The sequence below is a fragment of the Hyla sarda genome, chromosome 10 (genome assembly GCF_029499605.1).
Source record: "Hyla sarda isolate aHylSar1 chromosome 10, aHylSar1.hap1, whole genome shotgun sequence".
Lineage (NCBI taxonomy): Eukaryota > Metazoa > Chordata > Amphibia > Anura > Hylidae > Hyla > Hyla sarda.
Window position 1 is genome coordinate 13,565,698 of NC_079198.1, and position 15,321 is coordinate 13,581,018.

Genomic DNA, 15,321 nt, shown 5'->3' on the forward strand with positions numbered 1-15,321 from the left:
TCACTTTTTATATCATGATAAAATTAATAAAAAGCGATCAAAAAGTCTGCTCAATACAAAAATGGTACCGATAAAAACTTCAGAACACGGCGCAAAAAGTGAGTCACGGCGCAAAAAGTGAGTCCTCATACCGGCCCGTACGCGGAAAAATAAAAAAGTCATAGGGGTCAGAAGATGAGAGTTTTTAACATATAAATTTTCCTGCATGTAGTTATGATTTTTTTCCGAAGTACGACAATATCCAACCATAACCATATGGACCTACAGAATAAAGATAAGGTGTTATTTTTACCGAAAAATGCACTGCGTAGAAACGGAAGCCCCCAAAAGTTACAAAGTTACTTTTTTCTTCAATTTTGTCGCACAATGAATTTTTTTCTGTTTCGCCGTGGATTTTTGGGTAAAATGACTAATGTCACTGCAAAGTGGAATTGTTGGCGTAAAAAATAAGCCATAATATGGAATTTTATGTGCAAAATTGAAAGCGTTATGATTTTTAGAAGGTGATGAGGAAAAAATGAAAATGCAAAAACGGAAAAACCCTGTGTCCTTAAGGGGTTAAAGAAAGAATCCTATTGGTTACTATGGGCAACTGCCCAACTCTTCCTCTAAAAAAGTTTTGATAAATCTCCCCAAAAGTCCTGTATATTTCTATTTCTACAAAAAACTAATACATTGGAGTAGATAATCAATGTCTAATCAATATAATCAATATTTTATTGGAAAATAATAATCATTCACATATATACAAAGACTCATCGGATCCATAGAACATTCAGTATAAGGACAAGTTAGAAAAAAATCCCATTTTCTGCCCTCCCTCCGATATTTCCCAGCGCTTCGGGACAGCCGCTTTAAAACAATCATGTGACCAGAGCCCAACATTGTACAATAAAAAAATATATATATATAATCCGCAACCAAAATCTTCAGATTCTTCAAGACAAGTCAGGAAAATGTAGAAATCCATTAGACAGGCAATGGGGTGATGATGTCATCAGTCATCTTGAATGCCGCACTTCAGGTTTGCTGGCACTGCGACGTCTATGGAGAAGAGACAAGGAATTAGTTTTTTTTTTAATAGTTATAAAACATTTTTCATACCGGACAAGGGCTATAGAGCAATGGTCTCCAAACTGAAGACCTCCAGCTGTTGCAAAACTACAAATCCCAGCATGGCCGGACAGCCGTTTGCTGTCTGGCCTTGCAGGTATTTGTAGTTTTGCAACAGCTGGAGGTCTTCAGTTTGAAAACCGCTGTCATAGAAAGTAAGAATTAGTAGTGACATCTAGTGGTCACATCTGGTAACGCTTCTGTCTTGGGGGATAGTCAAACATTTTCCCCATTTTGTTTCCCTAATGGTAGTCAGTAGACTCTCCGGCCATGTTGGGATTTGTAGTTTTGCAACAGCTGGAGGTCCACAATTTGAAGACCACACTACAGAAAGTAAGAATTAGTAGTGACATCTAGTGGTCACATCTGGTAACGCTTATGTCTTGGAGATTAAATGACGTTGGGGGATAGTCAAACATTTTGTCACATTTCATTTCCCAAACGGCAATGAATAGACTGTCCAGCCATGCTGGTATTTGTAGTTTTGCAACTGCTGGATGTTCATAGTTTGAAGACCGCTGCTGTAGAAAGTAAGAATTAGTAGGGACATCTAGTGGTCACAACTGGTAACGCTCATGTCTTAGGGGATGAAATGATCTGACATTGGTGGAAAGTCAAACATTTTGTCAAGTTAAGTTGCCCTGACGGCAGTGAGTAGACGTCCTCACCTATTTGTTTAGGCCTTGGCAGGTTCAAGTTATTCATGATCTTCACAAATTCCGCTTCACTCTTGGTCAGTCGAGGGTTAAGACGTTTCTCCTCCTCAACGGTTGTCACCGTCTGACCTGTAGTGGTGGAGACGGAGATCAGGTATAGAATAAGTTACCGTAACAAAGCCTCTCAGTTTAAAGGGGTACTCCGCTCCCCCTCCCATAGACTTGCATTGAGGGGGCGAGGCATGATGTCATGAGGGGGCGGGGCTATGACGTCACTGTATTCCTTAAAGGGGTACTCCGCTGCTCAGCGTTTGGAACAAACTGTTCCGAACGCAGGAGCCAAGAGCTTGTGACATCATAGCCCCTCCCACTCATGGTGTCACACCCCGCCCCCTCAATGCAAGTCTATGGAAGGGGGCGTGACGGCCGTCACGCCCCCTCCCATAGACTTGCATTGAGGGGGCGGGCGTGATGTCATGAGGGGGTGGGGCTATGATGTTACGAGCTCCCGACGCTGGCTCCAGCGTTCGGAACAGTTTGTTCCAAACGCTGAGCAGCGGAGTACCCCTTTAAGGAATACAGTGAAATCAGTGAAAAGCTGCTGATAGATAAAGAAAGGAGGAGACAGCAGGGGCTGTGCAGGTCCATGAAGCCTGGGTGACCCTGTGACTATATGATAGATTTAAAGGGGTTATCCAGGAAAAAACTTTTTTTTTATATATCAACTGGCTCCAGAAAGTTAAACAGATTTGCAAATTACTTCTATTAAAAAATCTTAATCCTTTCATTACTTATGAGCTTCTGAAGTCAAAGTTGCTCTTTTCTGTCTAAGTGCTCTATGATGACACGTGTCTCGGGAACCGCCCAGTTTAGAAGAGGTTTGCTATGGGGATTTGCTTCTAAACTGGGCGGTTCCCGAGACAGGTGTCATCAGAGAGCACTTAGACAGAAAAGAACAACTCAACTTCAGAAGCTCATAAGTACTGAAAGGAATAAGATTTTTTAATAGAAGTAATTTACAAATCTGTTTAACTTTCCGGAGCCAGTTGATATGTAAAAATAAAAAAAAAGTTTTTTCCTGGATAACCCCCTTTAAAGCTGTTAAAATTGGCTGCTGTACCTTAGCCACATCCTAAACCCAACAACCAAAGCCGTTCTACCAGACATAAGGTTTAGAGGTCGCAGGACTCACCAGTGTAGTCATGAGCCGGGTAGAGGTGGCAGCTGTCAGGCAGGGAGAAGATCTTGCTGTGGACAGAATGGTACAGGGTATTCGGGCAGCCTGTAAAATAAATCAGATTTACAGCGTGAAACTAATGCATGATACCCGGCCAATAAATGGAGAAACACTGGGAAGAGGCCAGACACTTACCTTGCTGGAAGTCTGTGCGCCCGCAGCCCCTGATGAGTAGGGCGTCACCGGTGAAGGCCAAGCTTTTATCATTGAGAACATAGGTGAGGCAGCCATCTGTGTGCCCCGGAGTGGCCCGCGCCTCCAGAGACTGTAGAGGAAAAACACTACGTTAAATAGGCACTGCCAGATTGGAAAACTTTTTATATATTGTACATCTTAGAAAAACATTCTAATATACTACAGTGATCCCTCAACTTACAATGGCCTCAACATACAATATTTTCAACATACAATGGTCTTTTCTGGACCATTGTAACTTGAAACCAGACACAACATCCAATGTACAGACAGTCCAGATCTGTGAAACGTGTCAATGGCTGGAAGAACGGACCAATCAGAATGGGCATGCACTGGTAAAACCCCAGTATTACTGAAGTGCATGCACTGACTGGTGTCTGGTAGCGCCCCCTACAGTACAGGGAGGTATTACATGTTCTGTACTACTCTTTACCTGTATTACTGAAGTGTATGCACTGACTGGTGTCTGGTAGCGCCCCCTACAGTACAGGGAGGTATTACATGTTCTGTACTCGTTACCTGTATTACTGAAGTGCATGCACTAACTGGTGTCTGGTAGCGCCCCCTACAGTACAGGGAGGTATTACATGTTCTGTACTACTCTTTACCTGTATTACTGAAGTGTACGCACTGATTGGTGTCTGGTAGCGCCCCCTACAGTACAGAGAGGTATTACATGTTCTGTACTCTTTACCTGTATTACTGAAGTGTATGCACTGACTGGTGTCTGGTAGCGCCCCCTACAGTACAGGGAGGTATTACATGTTCTGTACTCTTTACCTATATTACTGAAGTGTATACACTGACCGGTGTCTAGTAGCGCCCACTACAGTACAGGGAGGTATTACATGTTCTGTACTCTTTACCTGTACCAGGGTTTGCTGCTCCTTTGGACACCAGGTGAGGGCGGCTCCATTACTTTTTTAGGACATTGTGTTCTGTACACGACCCTGAAGAAGCTCCTGTCCTCTACATAGACAGTGATTACAGCTCCCAGCAGATTATTTTTATATGTAAGGATTTGCTTTATCTGTATTAGTTATCTACTTATAATTCTCACTTTTTCCTATTTTTGATGACATTTTGGGGCTTCTGAACCAATTACCAGGTTTCCATAGAGTGATGGGCTGGACATACAATGGTTTCAACATACAATGGTCGTCCTGGAACCGATGAATATTGTAACTTGAGGGACCACATGTGGCTTATAAAAAAAAGACCACTAGGGGTCCCCATACCATCCAGAACATAATCCTGTCTGGCTGCAGCATCATCTTTGTCTCAGCTGAAGCACAGGCCGGGACAAGTGAGTGAGGGAATAGCATTTGTGCTCACTTCTGTCCTATCAGACGGCAGCATAAAAACAGAGAGTAGGAGAATACAGAGCAGCCTGCAGTGATTGGATGAAGAGACCCCGTACAGCAGACTCAGGGAGGAAGTGATTGCATGATGAGTGAGGGTGGGCTCAGTACTTGCTGGGATTTCCCCTTCCTGAGCAGTGGATGTCAGAATAAGTGAGCAGCAGAGGGATTTATGAGCCACATACAGAAGCTAGACACATAAAAATGACGTGTAAAGCGTCTGCATGACCTACTGAGTAATATATAGAAGCAATTTTTTATTTTCTGTGATATGACAGGTGCACTTTAAGAAGAGAATTTCAGGAACATAGAAAGGTGTCGTCTAATTCCTCTACTGCTGGAGATGTAACATAATATAGGACTCTGAATTATTTGACATTTATATTGTCCAATCAGAATGTAGGAAGAAACAATACTTAAACTTATACTTAAAGGGGTATTCCAGGAAAAAAACGTTTTTATATATATCAACTGGCTCCAGAAAGTTAAACAGATTTGTAAATTACTTCTATTAAAAAATCTTAATCCTTTCAGTACTTATGAGCTTCTGAAGTTAAGGTTGTTATTTTCTGTCTTAGTGCTCTCTGATGACACGTGTCTCGGGAACCGCCCAGTTTAGAAGAGGTTTGCTATGGGAATTTGGTTCTAAACTGGGCGGTTCCCGAGACACGTGTCATCAGAGAGCACTTAGACAGAAAGGAACAACCTTTACTTCAGAAGCTCATAAGTACTGAAAGGATTAAGATTTTTTAATAGAAGTAATTTACAAATCTGTTTAAATTTCTGGAGCCGGTTGATATATAAAAAAAAAAAAGTTTTTTTCCTGGATAACCCCTTTAAATTTAAAATTATACTTTTGATCTGTTGTGAAGCATGTATAACCAATAGGTTTTGCAATTGCTTTCATTAGGAAATTTTCAGTATTTCATACAGAAAAAGCCAGTCACACAACTGTCCCCCCTGCCTGCTTGGACACATACTAGTCCTGCTGTGTCCATTCATCATGGACACCCTTCCTTGATTGACAACTGTGAGTGCAGGGCTCATAGCTGGAGGAAAAATCCTCCCACTGTCATCTTGTGTTCCGCTACTGTCAGTGAGGACAAGCTGGGAGTTGTAGTTTTGCTAATGCTAGGGGAGATGTGAGCAGACAGCATACTGAGGGAGGGGGCGGAGACCTGCACAGTGAGGCCACGCCCCCTCCCTTTGAGAGGAATTCAGACTAGTGAGCTAAATTAAAAGTGTAATAAAAAAATAAATAAAGGTGCTAGACACATAAAAATTAGATGTACATGGTCTGGATTAGGTACTGAGTGATATATAAAAATAAATAATTTTTGTTGTATCTGACGGGTACGCTTTATGGTCATGACCCCATTTCCACCCGGTCCAACTCCATATTTTTTTCCAAACTTACATATTTGCCAAATTTGATGAGATCTCCCTCCTGTATGTGAATGTCCGCCACCGCTCCACTGTCCTTAGAGATGACGCTCTTACACCCCGGAAGAAGCTTCTTCAAAACCCCCGTCCCAGTAATATGATCCGCGTGGCAGTGAGTGTTAGCTGGAGGGTGAAAAGAAGGAGAGCAAAGGGTTAAGGTGGCCATACAGACTAGATGGAAATAGATTGACAGGTGAACATCTGTTAGATGAACTATGTATTATAGTAGTTATATTCTTGTACACAGGAGGCAGTATTATAGTAGTTATATTCTTGTGTATAGGAGGTAGTATTATAGTAGTTATATTCTTGTATATAGGAGGCAGTATTATAGTAGTTATATTCTTGTATATAGGAGGCAGTATTATAGTAGTTCTATTCTTGTATATAGGAGGCAGTATTATAGTAGTTATATTCTTGTATATAGGAGCAGTATTATAGTAGTTATATTCTTGTATATAGGAGCAGTATTATAGTAGTTATATTCTTGTATATAGGAGCAGTATTATAGTAGTTATATTCTTGTATATAGGGGGCAGTATTATAGTAGTTATATTCTTGTACATAGGAGCAGTATTATAGTAGTTATATTCTTGTATATAGGAGGCAGTATTATAGTAGTTATATTCTTGTATATAGGAGCAGTATTATAGTAGTTATATTCTTGTATATAGGAGCAGTATTATCGTAGTTATATTCTTGTATATAGGAGGCAGTATTATAGTAGTTATATTCCTGTATATAGGAGCAGTATTATAGTAGTTATATTCCTGCATATAGGAGCAGTATTATAGTAGTTATATTCTTGTATATAGGAGCAGTATTATAGCAGTTATATTCTTGTATATAGGAGCAGTATTATAGTAGTTATATTCTTGTATATAGGAGCAGTATTATAGTAGTTATATTCTTGTATATAGGAGCAGTTTTATAGTAGTTATATTCTTGTATATAGGAGCAGTATTATAGTAGTTATATTCTTGTATATAGGAGCAGTATTATAGTAGTTATATTCTTGTATATAGGAGGCAGTATTATAGTAGTTATATTCTTGTATATAGGAGCAGCATTATAGTAATTATATTCTTGTATATAGGAGGCAGTATTATAGTAGTTATATTCTTGTATATAGGAGCAGAATTATAGTAGTTATATTCTTGTATATAGAAGCAGTATTATAGTAGTTATATTCTTGTATATAGGAGCAGTATTATAGTAGTTATATTCTTGTATATAGGAGGCAGTATTATAGTAGTTATATTCTTGTATATAGGAGCAGCATTATAGTAGTTATATTCTTGTATATAGGAGGCAGTATTATAGTACTTATATTCTTGTATATAGGAGCAGTATTATAGCAGTTATATTCTTGTATATAGGAGCAGTATTATAGTAGTTATATTCTTGTATATAGGGGCAGTATTATAGTAGTTATATTCTTGTATATAGAAGCAGTATTATAGTAGTTATATTCTTGTATATAGGGGCAGTATTATAGTAGTTATATTCTTGTACATAGGAGCAGTATTATAGTAGTTATATTCTTGTATATAGGAGCAGTATTATAGTAGTTATATTCTTGTATATAAGAGCAGTATTATAGTAGTTATATTTTTGTATATAGGGGGCAGTATTATAGTAGTTATATTCTTGTATATAGGAGGCAGTATTATAGTAGTTATAGTCTTGTATATAGAAGCAGTATTATAATAGTTATATTCTTGTATATAGGAGCAGTATTATAGTAGTTCTATTCTTGTATATAGGATTGCAGTATTATAGTAGTTATATTCTTGTATATAGGAGCAGTATTATAGTAGTTATATTCTTGTATATAGGAGGCAGTATTATAGTAGTTATATTCTTGTATATAGGAGCAGTATTATAGTAGTTATGTTCTAGTATATAGGAGCAGTATTATAGTAGTTATATTCTTGTACATAGGAGGCAGTATTATAGTAGTTATATTCTTGTATATAGGAGCAGTATTATAGCAGATATATTCTTGTATATAGGAGCAGTATTATAGTAGTTATATTCTTGTATATAGGAGGCAGTATTATAGTAGTTATATTCTTGTATATAGGAGCAGTATTATAGTAGTTATATTCTTGTATATAGGAGCAGTATTATAGTAGTTATATTCTTGTATATAGGAGGCAGTATTATAGTAGTTATATTCTTGTATATAGGAGCAGTATTATAGTAGTTATATTCTTGTATATAGGAGGCAGTATTATAGTAGTTATATTCTTGTATATAGGAGCAGTATTATAGCAGATATATTCTTGTATATAGGAGCAGTATATAGGAGCAGTATTATAGTAGTCATAGTCAATAAAATCTTATCTTGCAGCACATTATGTGATGTATATTGTAAGTAAATAAGGGTAAATAAGTTCACTTATTTTAAGTCCTGACATATTTTATAAGGCATCATATTTTACGAGTCATCTATGTATAGTATGTGTATACTCATTTATAAAACTCTATAACCCTGAGGTGACAGGTCAGGGGCTGTATTACAGCACGTACTCATGCAGGTGTAACAGAATTGCAGGGAATTCTGCTGGCCGTGGAGGGGTTAATGCAGTATAGACGCTTTTTAATATTCTGGCTCCGTTTCATTGCTGTGAATCACTTACTATCAAGATGTTACACTTTGAACCCCATAAACTGTAGTAGAGAAGTTGTACCTGCTTTATGTGAAGGGGATATTTCCAGTAAATTTTTCTTTTCCAGGTTTGCTGTTCAGAAAATACAGTCTGCTATTGTCTCCTGTTATCAGTCATTTCAGAAGAGGAGGATGGGATATGAGGTCGGGATATGAGGTCGGGATATGATGACAGGATCTGAAGTCGGGATATGAGGTCGTGACAGGAGGTCGTGACAGGAGGTCGGGACAGGAGGTCGGGACAGGAGGTCGGGATAGGAGGTCGTGACAGGAGGTCGGGATAGGAGGTCGGGATAGGAGGTCGGGACAGGAGGTCGGGACAGGAGGTCGGGATAGGAGGTCGGGATAGGAGGTCGGGACAGGAGGTCGGGACAGGAGGTCGGGACAGGAGGTCGGGATAGGAGGTCGGGATAGGAGGTCGGGACAGGAGGTCGGGACAGGAGGTCGGGATAGGAGGTCGGGATAGGAGGTCGGGATATGAGGTCGGGATATGAGGACGGGATATGAGGACGGGATATAAGGAAAGGATTTGAGGACGGGATACTAGGAAAGGATATGAGGACAGGATTTAAAGTCATGATATGAGGACAGGATTTGAGGTCGGGATATGAGGTCGGGATATGAGGACGGGATATGAGGTCGGGATATGAGGACGGGATATGAGGTCGGGATATGAGGACGGGATATGAGGTCTGGATATGAGGTCGGGATATGAGGACGGGATATAAGGAAAGGATTTGAGGACGGGATATTAGGAAAGGATATGAGGATGGGATATGAGGACAGGATTTAAAGTCATGATATGAGGACAGGATTTGAGGTCGGGATATGAGGATGGGATATGAGGGCAGATTATAAGGACAGGGTATGAAGATGAGATAGAAGGACAAGATATAATGATGGGATATGTGGTCGAAATTTAAGGACGGTAAAATAGGTTGAGATAAAAGGATGGGATATGAGGTTGAGATATCAGAGTCCTTTTTGCTTTTTTCTCCACTCTGTCCCTATCCTCACATATCTTCTAAAAACATCTGACGTGTGACTTTATGGTTAGTGTCTCTTCATCAAGATTGAAAAGCAATCATTCATGTAAGTGTATAACAACAGTCTCCAAACTGTAGCAGCTGTTGCAAACTACATCTCCCAGCATGCCCTGACAGCAAATGTTTGTGTATAATTCTACAACTTTCTATTATAAAATTTCTTGCGCGATCTCTGCTTGTTGTCTGTTTACCTCTCACGCTGAGGGTTGTATTCAATACAGTGATCCCTCAACTTACAATGGCCTCAACATACAATAGTTTCTACATACAATGGTCTTTTCTGGACCATTGTAACTTGAAACCAGACTCAACATACAATGCTATGGAATCTGCAAAATGTGTTAATTGCATGGAAGAGCCGACCAATCAGAATGGACATTTCACTGGTAAAGCCTGTGTAATTCTAAAGTGCATGCACTGACAGGTGTCTGGTAGCGCCCCTACAGTACAGGGAGGTATTACATGTTCTGTACTACTCGTTACCTGTATTACTGAAGTGTATGCACTGACTGGTGTCTGGTAGCGCCCCCTACAGTACAGGGCGGTATTACATGATCTGTACTCTTTACCTGTATTACTGAAGTGCATGCACTGACTGGTGTCTGGTAACGCCCCCTACAGTACAGGGAGGTATTACATGTTCTGTACTCTTTACCTGTATTACTGAAGTGTATGCACTGACTGATGTCTGGTAGCGCCCCCTACAGTACAGGGAGGTATTACATGTTCTGTACTCTTTACCTGTATTACTGAAGTGTATGCACTGACTGGGTGTCTGATAGCACCCCCTACAGTACAGGGAGGTATTACATGTTCTGTACTCTTTACCTGTATTACTGAAGTGTATGCACTGACTGGTGTCTGGTAGCGCCCCCTACAGTACAGGGAGGTATTACATGTTCTGTACTCTTTACCTGTACCAGGGTTAGCTGCTCCTTTGGACATCAGGTGAGGGCGGCTCCATTTTCCTTTTTTTAGGACATTGCGTGTACTGTACAGGACCCTGAAGAAGCTTCTGTCCTCTACAGACCAGTGTTTCCCAAAGAGGTTGCCTCCAGTTGTTTCAAAACTACAACTCCCAGCATGCCCGGACAGCCTTTGGCTGTCCGGGCATGCTGGGAGTTGTAGTTTTGCAACAGCTGGAGGCACCTTGGTTGGGAAACACTGAAATAGACAGTGATTACAGCTCACAGCAGATCTTTATTACTTTTATATGGAAGGATTTGCTTTATCTATATTAGTTATCTACTTATTTTTCTTTAATTCTCACTTTTTCCTTTTTTTTTAATGACATTTTGGGGCTTCAGAACCAATTACCAGGTTCCCATAGAGTTATGGTCTCAACATACAATGGTTTCAACATACAATGGTCGTCCTGGAACCGATTAATATTGTAACTTGAGGGACCACTGTATATCAAATCAAGTCAATGCCAGCAAAGGAAGTTATTGAAAACGTTGCTGAACTTCTTAGTGAACAATATTTAAGATTTATTTATATAAAATTAGAAATCTAAGATTTAGGGATGTTGGATAAGAGGTTTTTCCTCTACCCCCCGATATACCTGCATAGACCATTTTCAGGCCAAGATCTTTGACCAGCTTCGCATCCCGGTTCGCAGTCTCCAGCACGGGGTCGATCAGGACGGCTTCTTTGGTTTCTGCATCAGCGAGCAGGTAGGTGTACGTACAGCTGACAGGCTCAAACAACTGGGAGGACACAAGACAAATTCATTCCGCACAGGTAGGGTCGCCACCTTTCTTGCAACAAAAAAAAATACCGGCCATGCTAATTTGCATAATTAATTATATATGCGTGACATCACAGGATACACATATGCGGGGGAAATTTTGTCCTATTGTGACCCCTATAACTTTTTTATGTCTCCTTATACGGGTCTGTATGAGGGTCATTTTTTGCGCCCCGATCTGCAGTTTTTAACAGGACCATTTTTGCTTTGATGGGACTTTTTGATCGCTTTTTTTTTTTTACTAAATTCAGTTAGTGACTAACTACAACTCCCAGCATGCCCTGATACAACCTGTGGCTCAGCAGCTGCCCCCAAATGAAAACTACAACTCCCAGCATGTTAGACTATATAGTAGTATATAGTATAGGTCAGTGTTTCCCAACCAGGGGTGCCTCCAGCTGTTGCAAAACTACAACTCCCAGCATGTTGGACTATATAGTAGTATAAAGTATAGGTCAGTGTTTCCCAACCAGGGGGGCCTCCAGCTGTTGCAAAACTATAACTCCCAGCATGTTGGACTATATAGTAGTATATAGCATAGGTCAATGTTTCCCAACCAGGGGTGCCTCCAGCTGTTGCAAAACTACAACTCCCAGCATGTTGGACTATATAGTAGTATATAGTATAGGTCAGTGTTTCCCAACCAGGGGTGCCTCCAGCTGTTGCAAAACTACAACTCCCAGCATGTTGGACTATATAGTAGGTGTATCGTATAGGTCAGTGTTTCCCAACCAGGGGTGCCTCCAGCTGTTGCAAAACTACAACTCCCAGCATGTTGCACTATATAGTAGTATATAGTATAGGTCAGTGTTTCCCAACCAGGGGTGCCTACAGCTGTTGCAAAACTACAACTCAAAGCATGTTGGACTATATAGTAGTATATAGTATAGGTCAGTGTTTCCCAACCAGGGGTGCCTCCAGCTGTTGCAAAACTACAACTCCCAGCATGTTGGACTATATAGTAGTATATAGTATAGGTCAATGTTTCCCAACCAGGGGTGCTTCCAGCTGTTGCAAAACTACAACTCCCAGCATGCCCGGACAGCCGTTGGCTGTCCGGGCATGCTGGGAGTTGTAGTTTTGCAACAGCTGGAGGCTCTCTGGTTGGGAAACACTGGTATAGGTTATGGTGCAACATTTTGGGAGTTGGAGGATTGGTTGGATAAATACCGGGCATTGCATGGACAATATTTTTATATAAAAGTACTGGCAGCGTGGCTAAAATATCGGTTGTGCCGGTAAAATGCCGGCCAGGTGGCAACCCTACGTACAGGTAACAGACCATCCAAACCTTCAAAGCACTAGAGCCGGTCGTCTCCAAACTGTGGCCCTACAGATGTTGTAAAACTACAACTACCAGCATCACATGAACTACTGCTACCAGCAGGGGCGCTCCATTATGAGCCCCCTATGGCAGTGTGGTGGCGGGGTGTGTGGTGCAGGGAAGATGTTGTTACCCTAGGGGCAGATGGCATTAACTCCTTGTATTCGTGACGCCAGGGCGTGGTTTAGCTTATAACCACCCGAAGGTATACCGCTGGATCCCGGGCTAGGCACGAGGACAATAAAGACTCCGATGCCGCCAAGTTACGGACAACAGTAGCTTTACTACTGTTGTCAGGAACTGTCCAAATCCCCATAGAAAACCTATCCTGCTCTGAACAGTTCCTGACATGGACAGAGGTGGCAGCAGAGAGCACTGTGGTCAGGCTGGAAAAAAAAAATTCAAAAAGAAAATAACTTCCTCTGGAGCATACAGCAGCTGATAAGTACTGGAAGGATTAAGATTTTTTTAATAGAAGTAATTTACAAATCTGTTACTTTCTGGCACCAGTTGATTGAAAAACAGAAATATTTTCCACCGGAGTACCCCTTTAAGGATTCTCTTGTGTCTTAGAGCCAAATGCAAGACAGGAATAAGCAGAAGAGAGACATAACCACCTAAAGTCCCCCTGACTTCCTGGCCTCACCTCCTTATTGCTTCACGTCCTCAGCAGGTCTCTGTCTATTATAAGCTTAGTACAGTCTGCCGGCTTTATTGCTTCTCATAAAACCCCGTATATATATATATGTCCCAGCCCTGGGCGTTGTTTATGGAAACAAAACTTCACATAACGTCCTCAGAAATGTCGTAGTAAAGATCATATACGGGTAAGACGGTCGGTTATCATTAGTGTTGAGCGCGAATATTCGAAATGCAAATTTTTATCGCGAATAACATCACTTGGCGATTTCGCCAATATTTAGAATATAGTGCTATATATCTGTAATGACAAATATTCTTTTCTTTTTTTTTTTTTTTACATGCCAATTTTTTTATGCAAATTTTTAGTGATTATTTTTACATGCAAATTTTTATCGCAAATATCGTCACTTGCCGATTTCGCCAATATTTGGAATATAGTGCTATATATCTGTAATGACGAATATTCTTTTTTTTGTTTTTGTTTTTTTTTACATGCAAAGTTTTTTATGCTAATTTTTGGTGATTTTTCTTCATTCGAATTTTCGCGTGGAAAATAAAAAAGTCAACAAACATAGCTGATAAGCGAGTTTCGCGAATGAATAATCGTCAATATATTCGCAAATATGGCCCCTGCCGCTCATCACTAGTTATCATCCAGCTTTCCCACACTCCTGAATGACAAGTCTTCCGGGTAATGTGGCAATACAAAGAGCCGGGGGATGTATCCACTACCTAGGACGACACGAAAAGCTGAGATAGAGGAGAGCGACTAGAGAACTTTTCCTAAACACGTAGAAAGACCCCCAAAGTGACACATCAGAGCGGTTAGTGATGGGGACTCTGCGTGGACCCTCAAAGGGTTAAATACAGCCCTTCCCCCCCCAGACATGGATTATGTGGGTGTTGTGTATATATATATATATAAAGCGCAATGTTGGTGCACAGCTTAAAAAAAAAAACTAAGCAAGGAAGGGGTTAACTCACATGACTGTCAGCGATTAACCCATCCTGTGCTGGACCTTATTTACCTGTCTGAAGATTAGTCTCCTGTCCGCCGCCATGGCACTGTACCTCCGCACCCCTCCGATCAGCACCTTGCCAAAAGATGTCAACATTTCCTGCGTCACCCGGATGGTTACCACTCTGTGTCACTGTGTCATTGTGTCATTCTGTTTTGCCTCCGGAAAAACCGCACCCTCCCAGGACTCCACCAGTCACCGCAGGACTGGGAGGGTGTTAGTGCTGTCGCCTCCTACATCCAAGCTGCACTGTGTGGTCACGTACTCACTGGGGCTGTGAGGTCTAAGGTGGTACTTGTAGTTCCACAGACCTGGTAGCAGTATGCGCCTGCTTATTTTTTACGTAGTGTGATGCTTCTGGTTGCTTTTAGGCGATCTTGTGATAAACCGTGGTCCTCCGAGGTTGCAAAACTACAATTCCCAGCATGCCCGGACAGCCAACGGCTGTCCGGGCATGCTGGGAGTTGTAGTTTTGCAACATCTGGAGGGCCACTGTTTGGAGACCACCGCTCTAAGAGATTGTGCAGATGTTTGGAAACAATGGCTCTACATATAAAATATATCATTGTGATAGCCTGGGGGATATAGGTTATGGGGAGTGTAGCTGTGCAGCAATTAAAGGGTGCTTGCTAACCCTTGCTATTCGTGACGCCATGGTGAGGTTTCCTCAATAAAGCTTTTCCTACCACCACCCTTCCCAAGAGCGATAGGGAGGTAGATGATAAGAATAGATTGTCCACAACCGGAGAGTTTTCTGAAACAGTATTAACTTTTACTGAAGATTTTCTGCAAGCTTCAATTATACAACAGTCTCCAAGCAGAACAAGAGCTTTCCCTGGAAATTGACAAAGGTTGGGACTT

At 41.0% G+C, this 15,321-nt stretch overlaps 1 protein-coding gene across 2 annotated transcripts; it reads right to left on the reverse strand.

Annotated features, from left to right (window-relative positions):
• Positions 1-688: 688 nt before the first annotated feature.
• ETHE1 (ETHE1 persulfide dioxygenase) lies at positions 689-14,636 on the reverse strand. Of its 2 annotated transcripts, XM_056542501.1 has the most exons (7): positions 14,470-14,636; positions 11,290-11,434; positions 5,980-6,128; positions 3,142-3,271; positions 2,962-3,051; positions 1,782-1,898; positions 689-1,044 (listed from the first exon to the last, which is right to left on the reverse strand). In XM_056542501.1, the coding sequence occupies exons 1-7, from the start codon at positions 14,554-14,556 to the stop codon at positions 998-1,000; spliced, it is 765 nt and encodes a 254-aa protein (XP_056398476.1). In that variant the 5' UTR covers positions 14,557-14,636; the 3' UTR covers positions 689-997. The 2 variants fall into 2 exon arrangements, with proteins under 2 accessions (XP_056398476.1, XP_056398477.1); XM_056542502.1 differs by lacking the exons at positions 5,980-6,128; positions 14,470-14,636 and having other exon boundaries at positions 11,290-11,426.
• Between the last annotated feature and the right edge of the window lie 685 nt (positions 14,637-15,321).

Bases quoted from the DNA above. Each gene is read 5' to 3' on its own strand.
- ETHE1 (XM_056542501.1), bottom strand. From the start codon at position 14,556: ATGTTGACATCTTTTGGCAAGGTGCTGATCGGAGGGGTGCGGAGGTAC. The intron at 3,272-5,979 runs GTAAGTTTGGAA...TTTCCTCTACAG, and splicing joins TCATCAAATTTGGCAAATAT to TCTCTGGAGGCGCGGGCCAC. The intron at 3,052-3,141 runs GTAAGTGTCTGG...TTTATTTTACAG, and splicing joins GCGCACAGACTTCCAGCAAG to GCTGCCCGAATACCCTGTAC.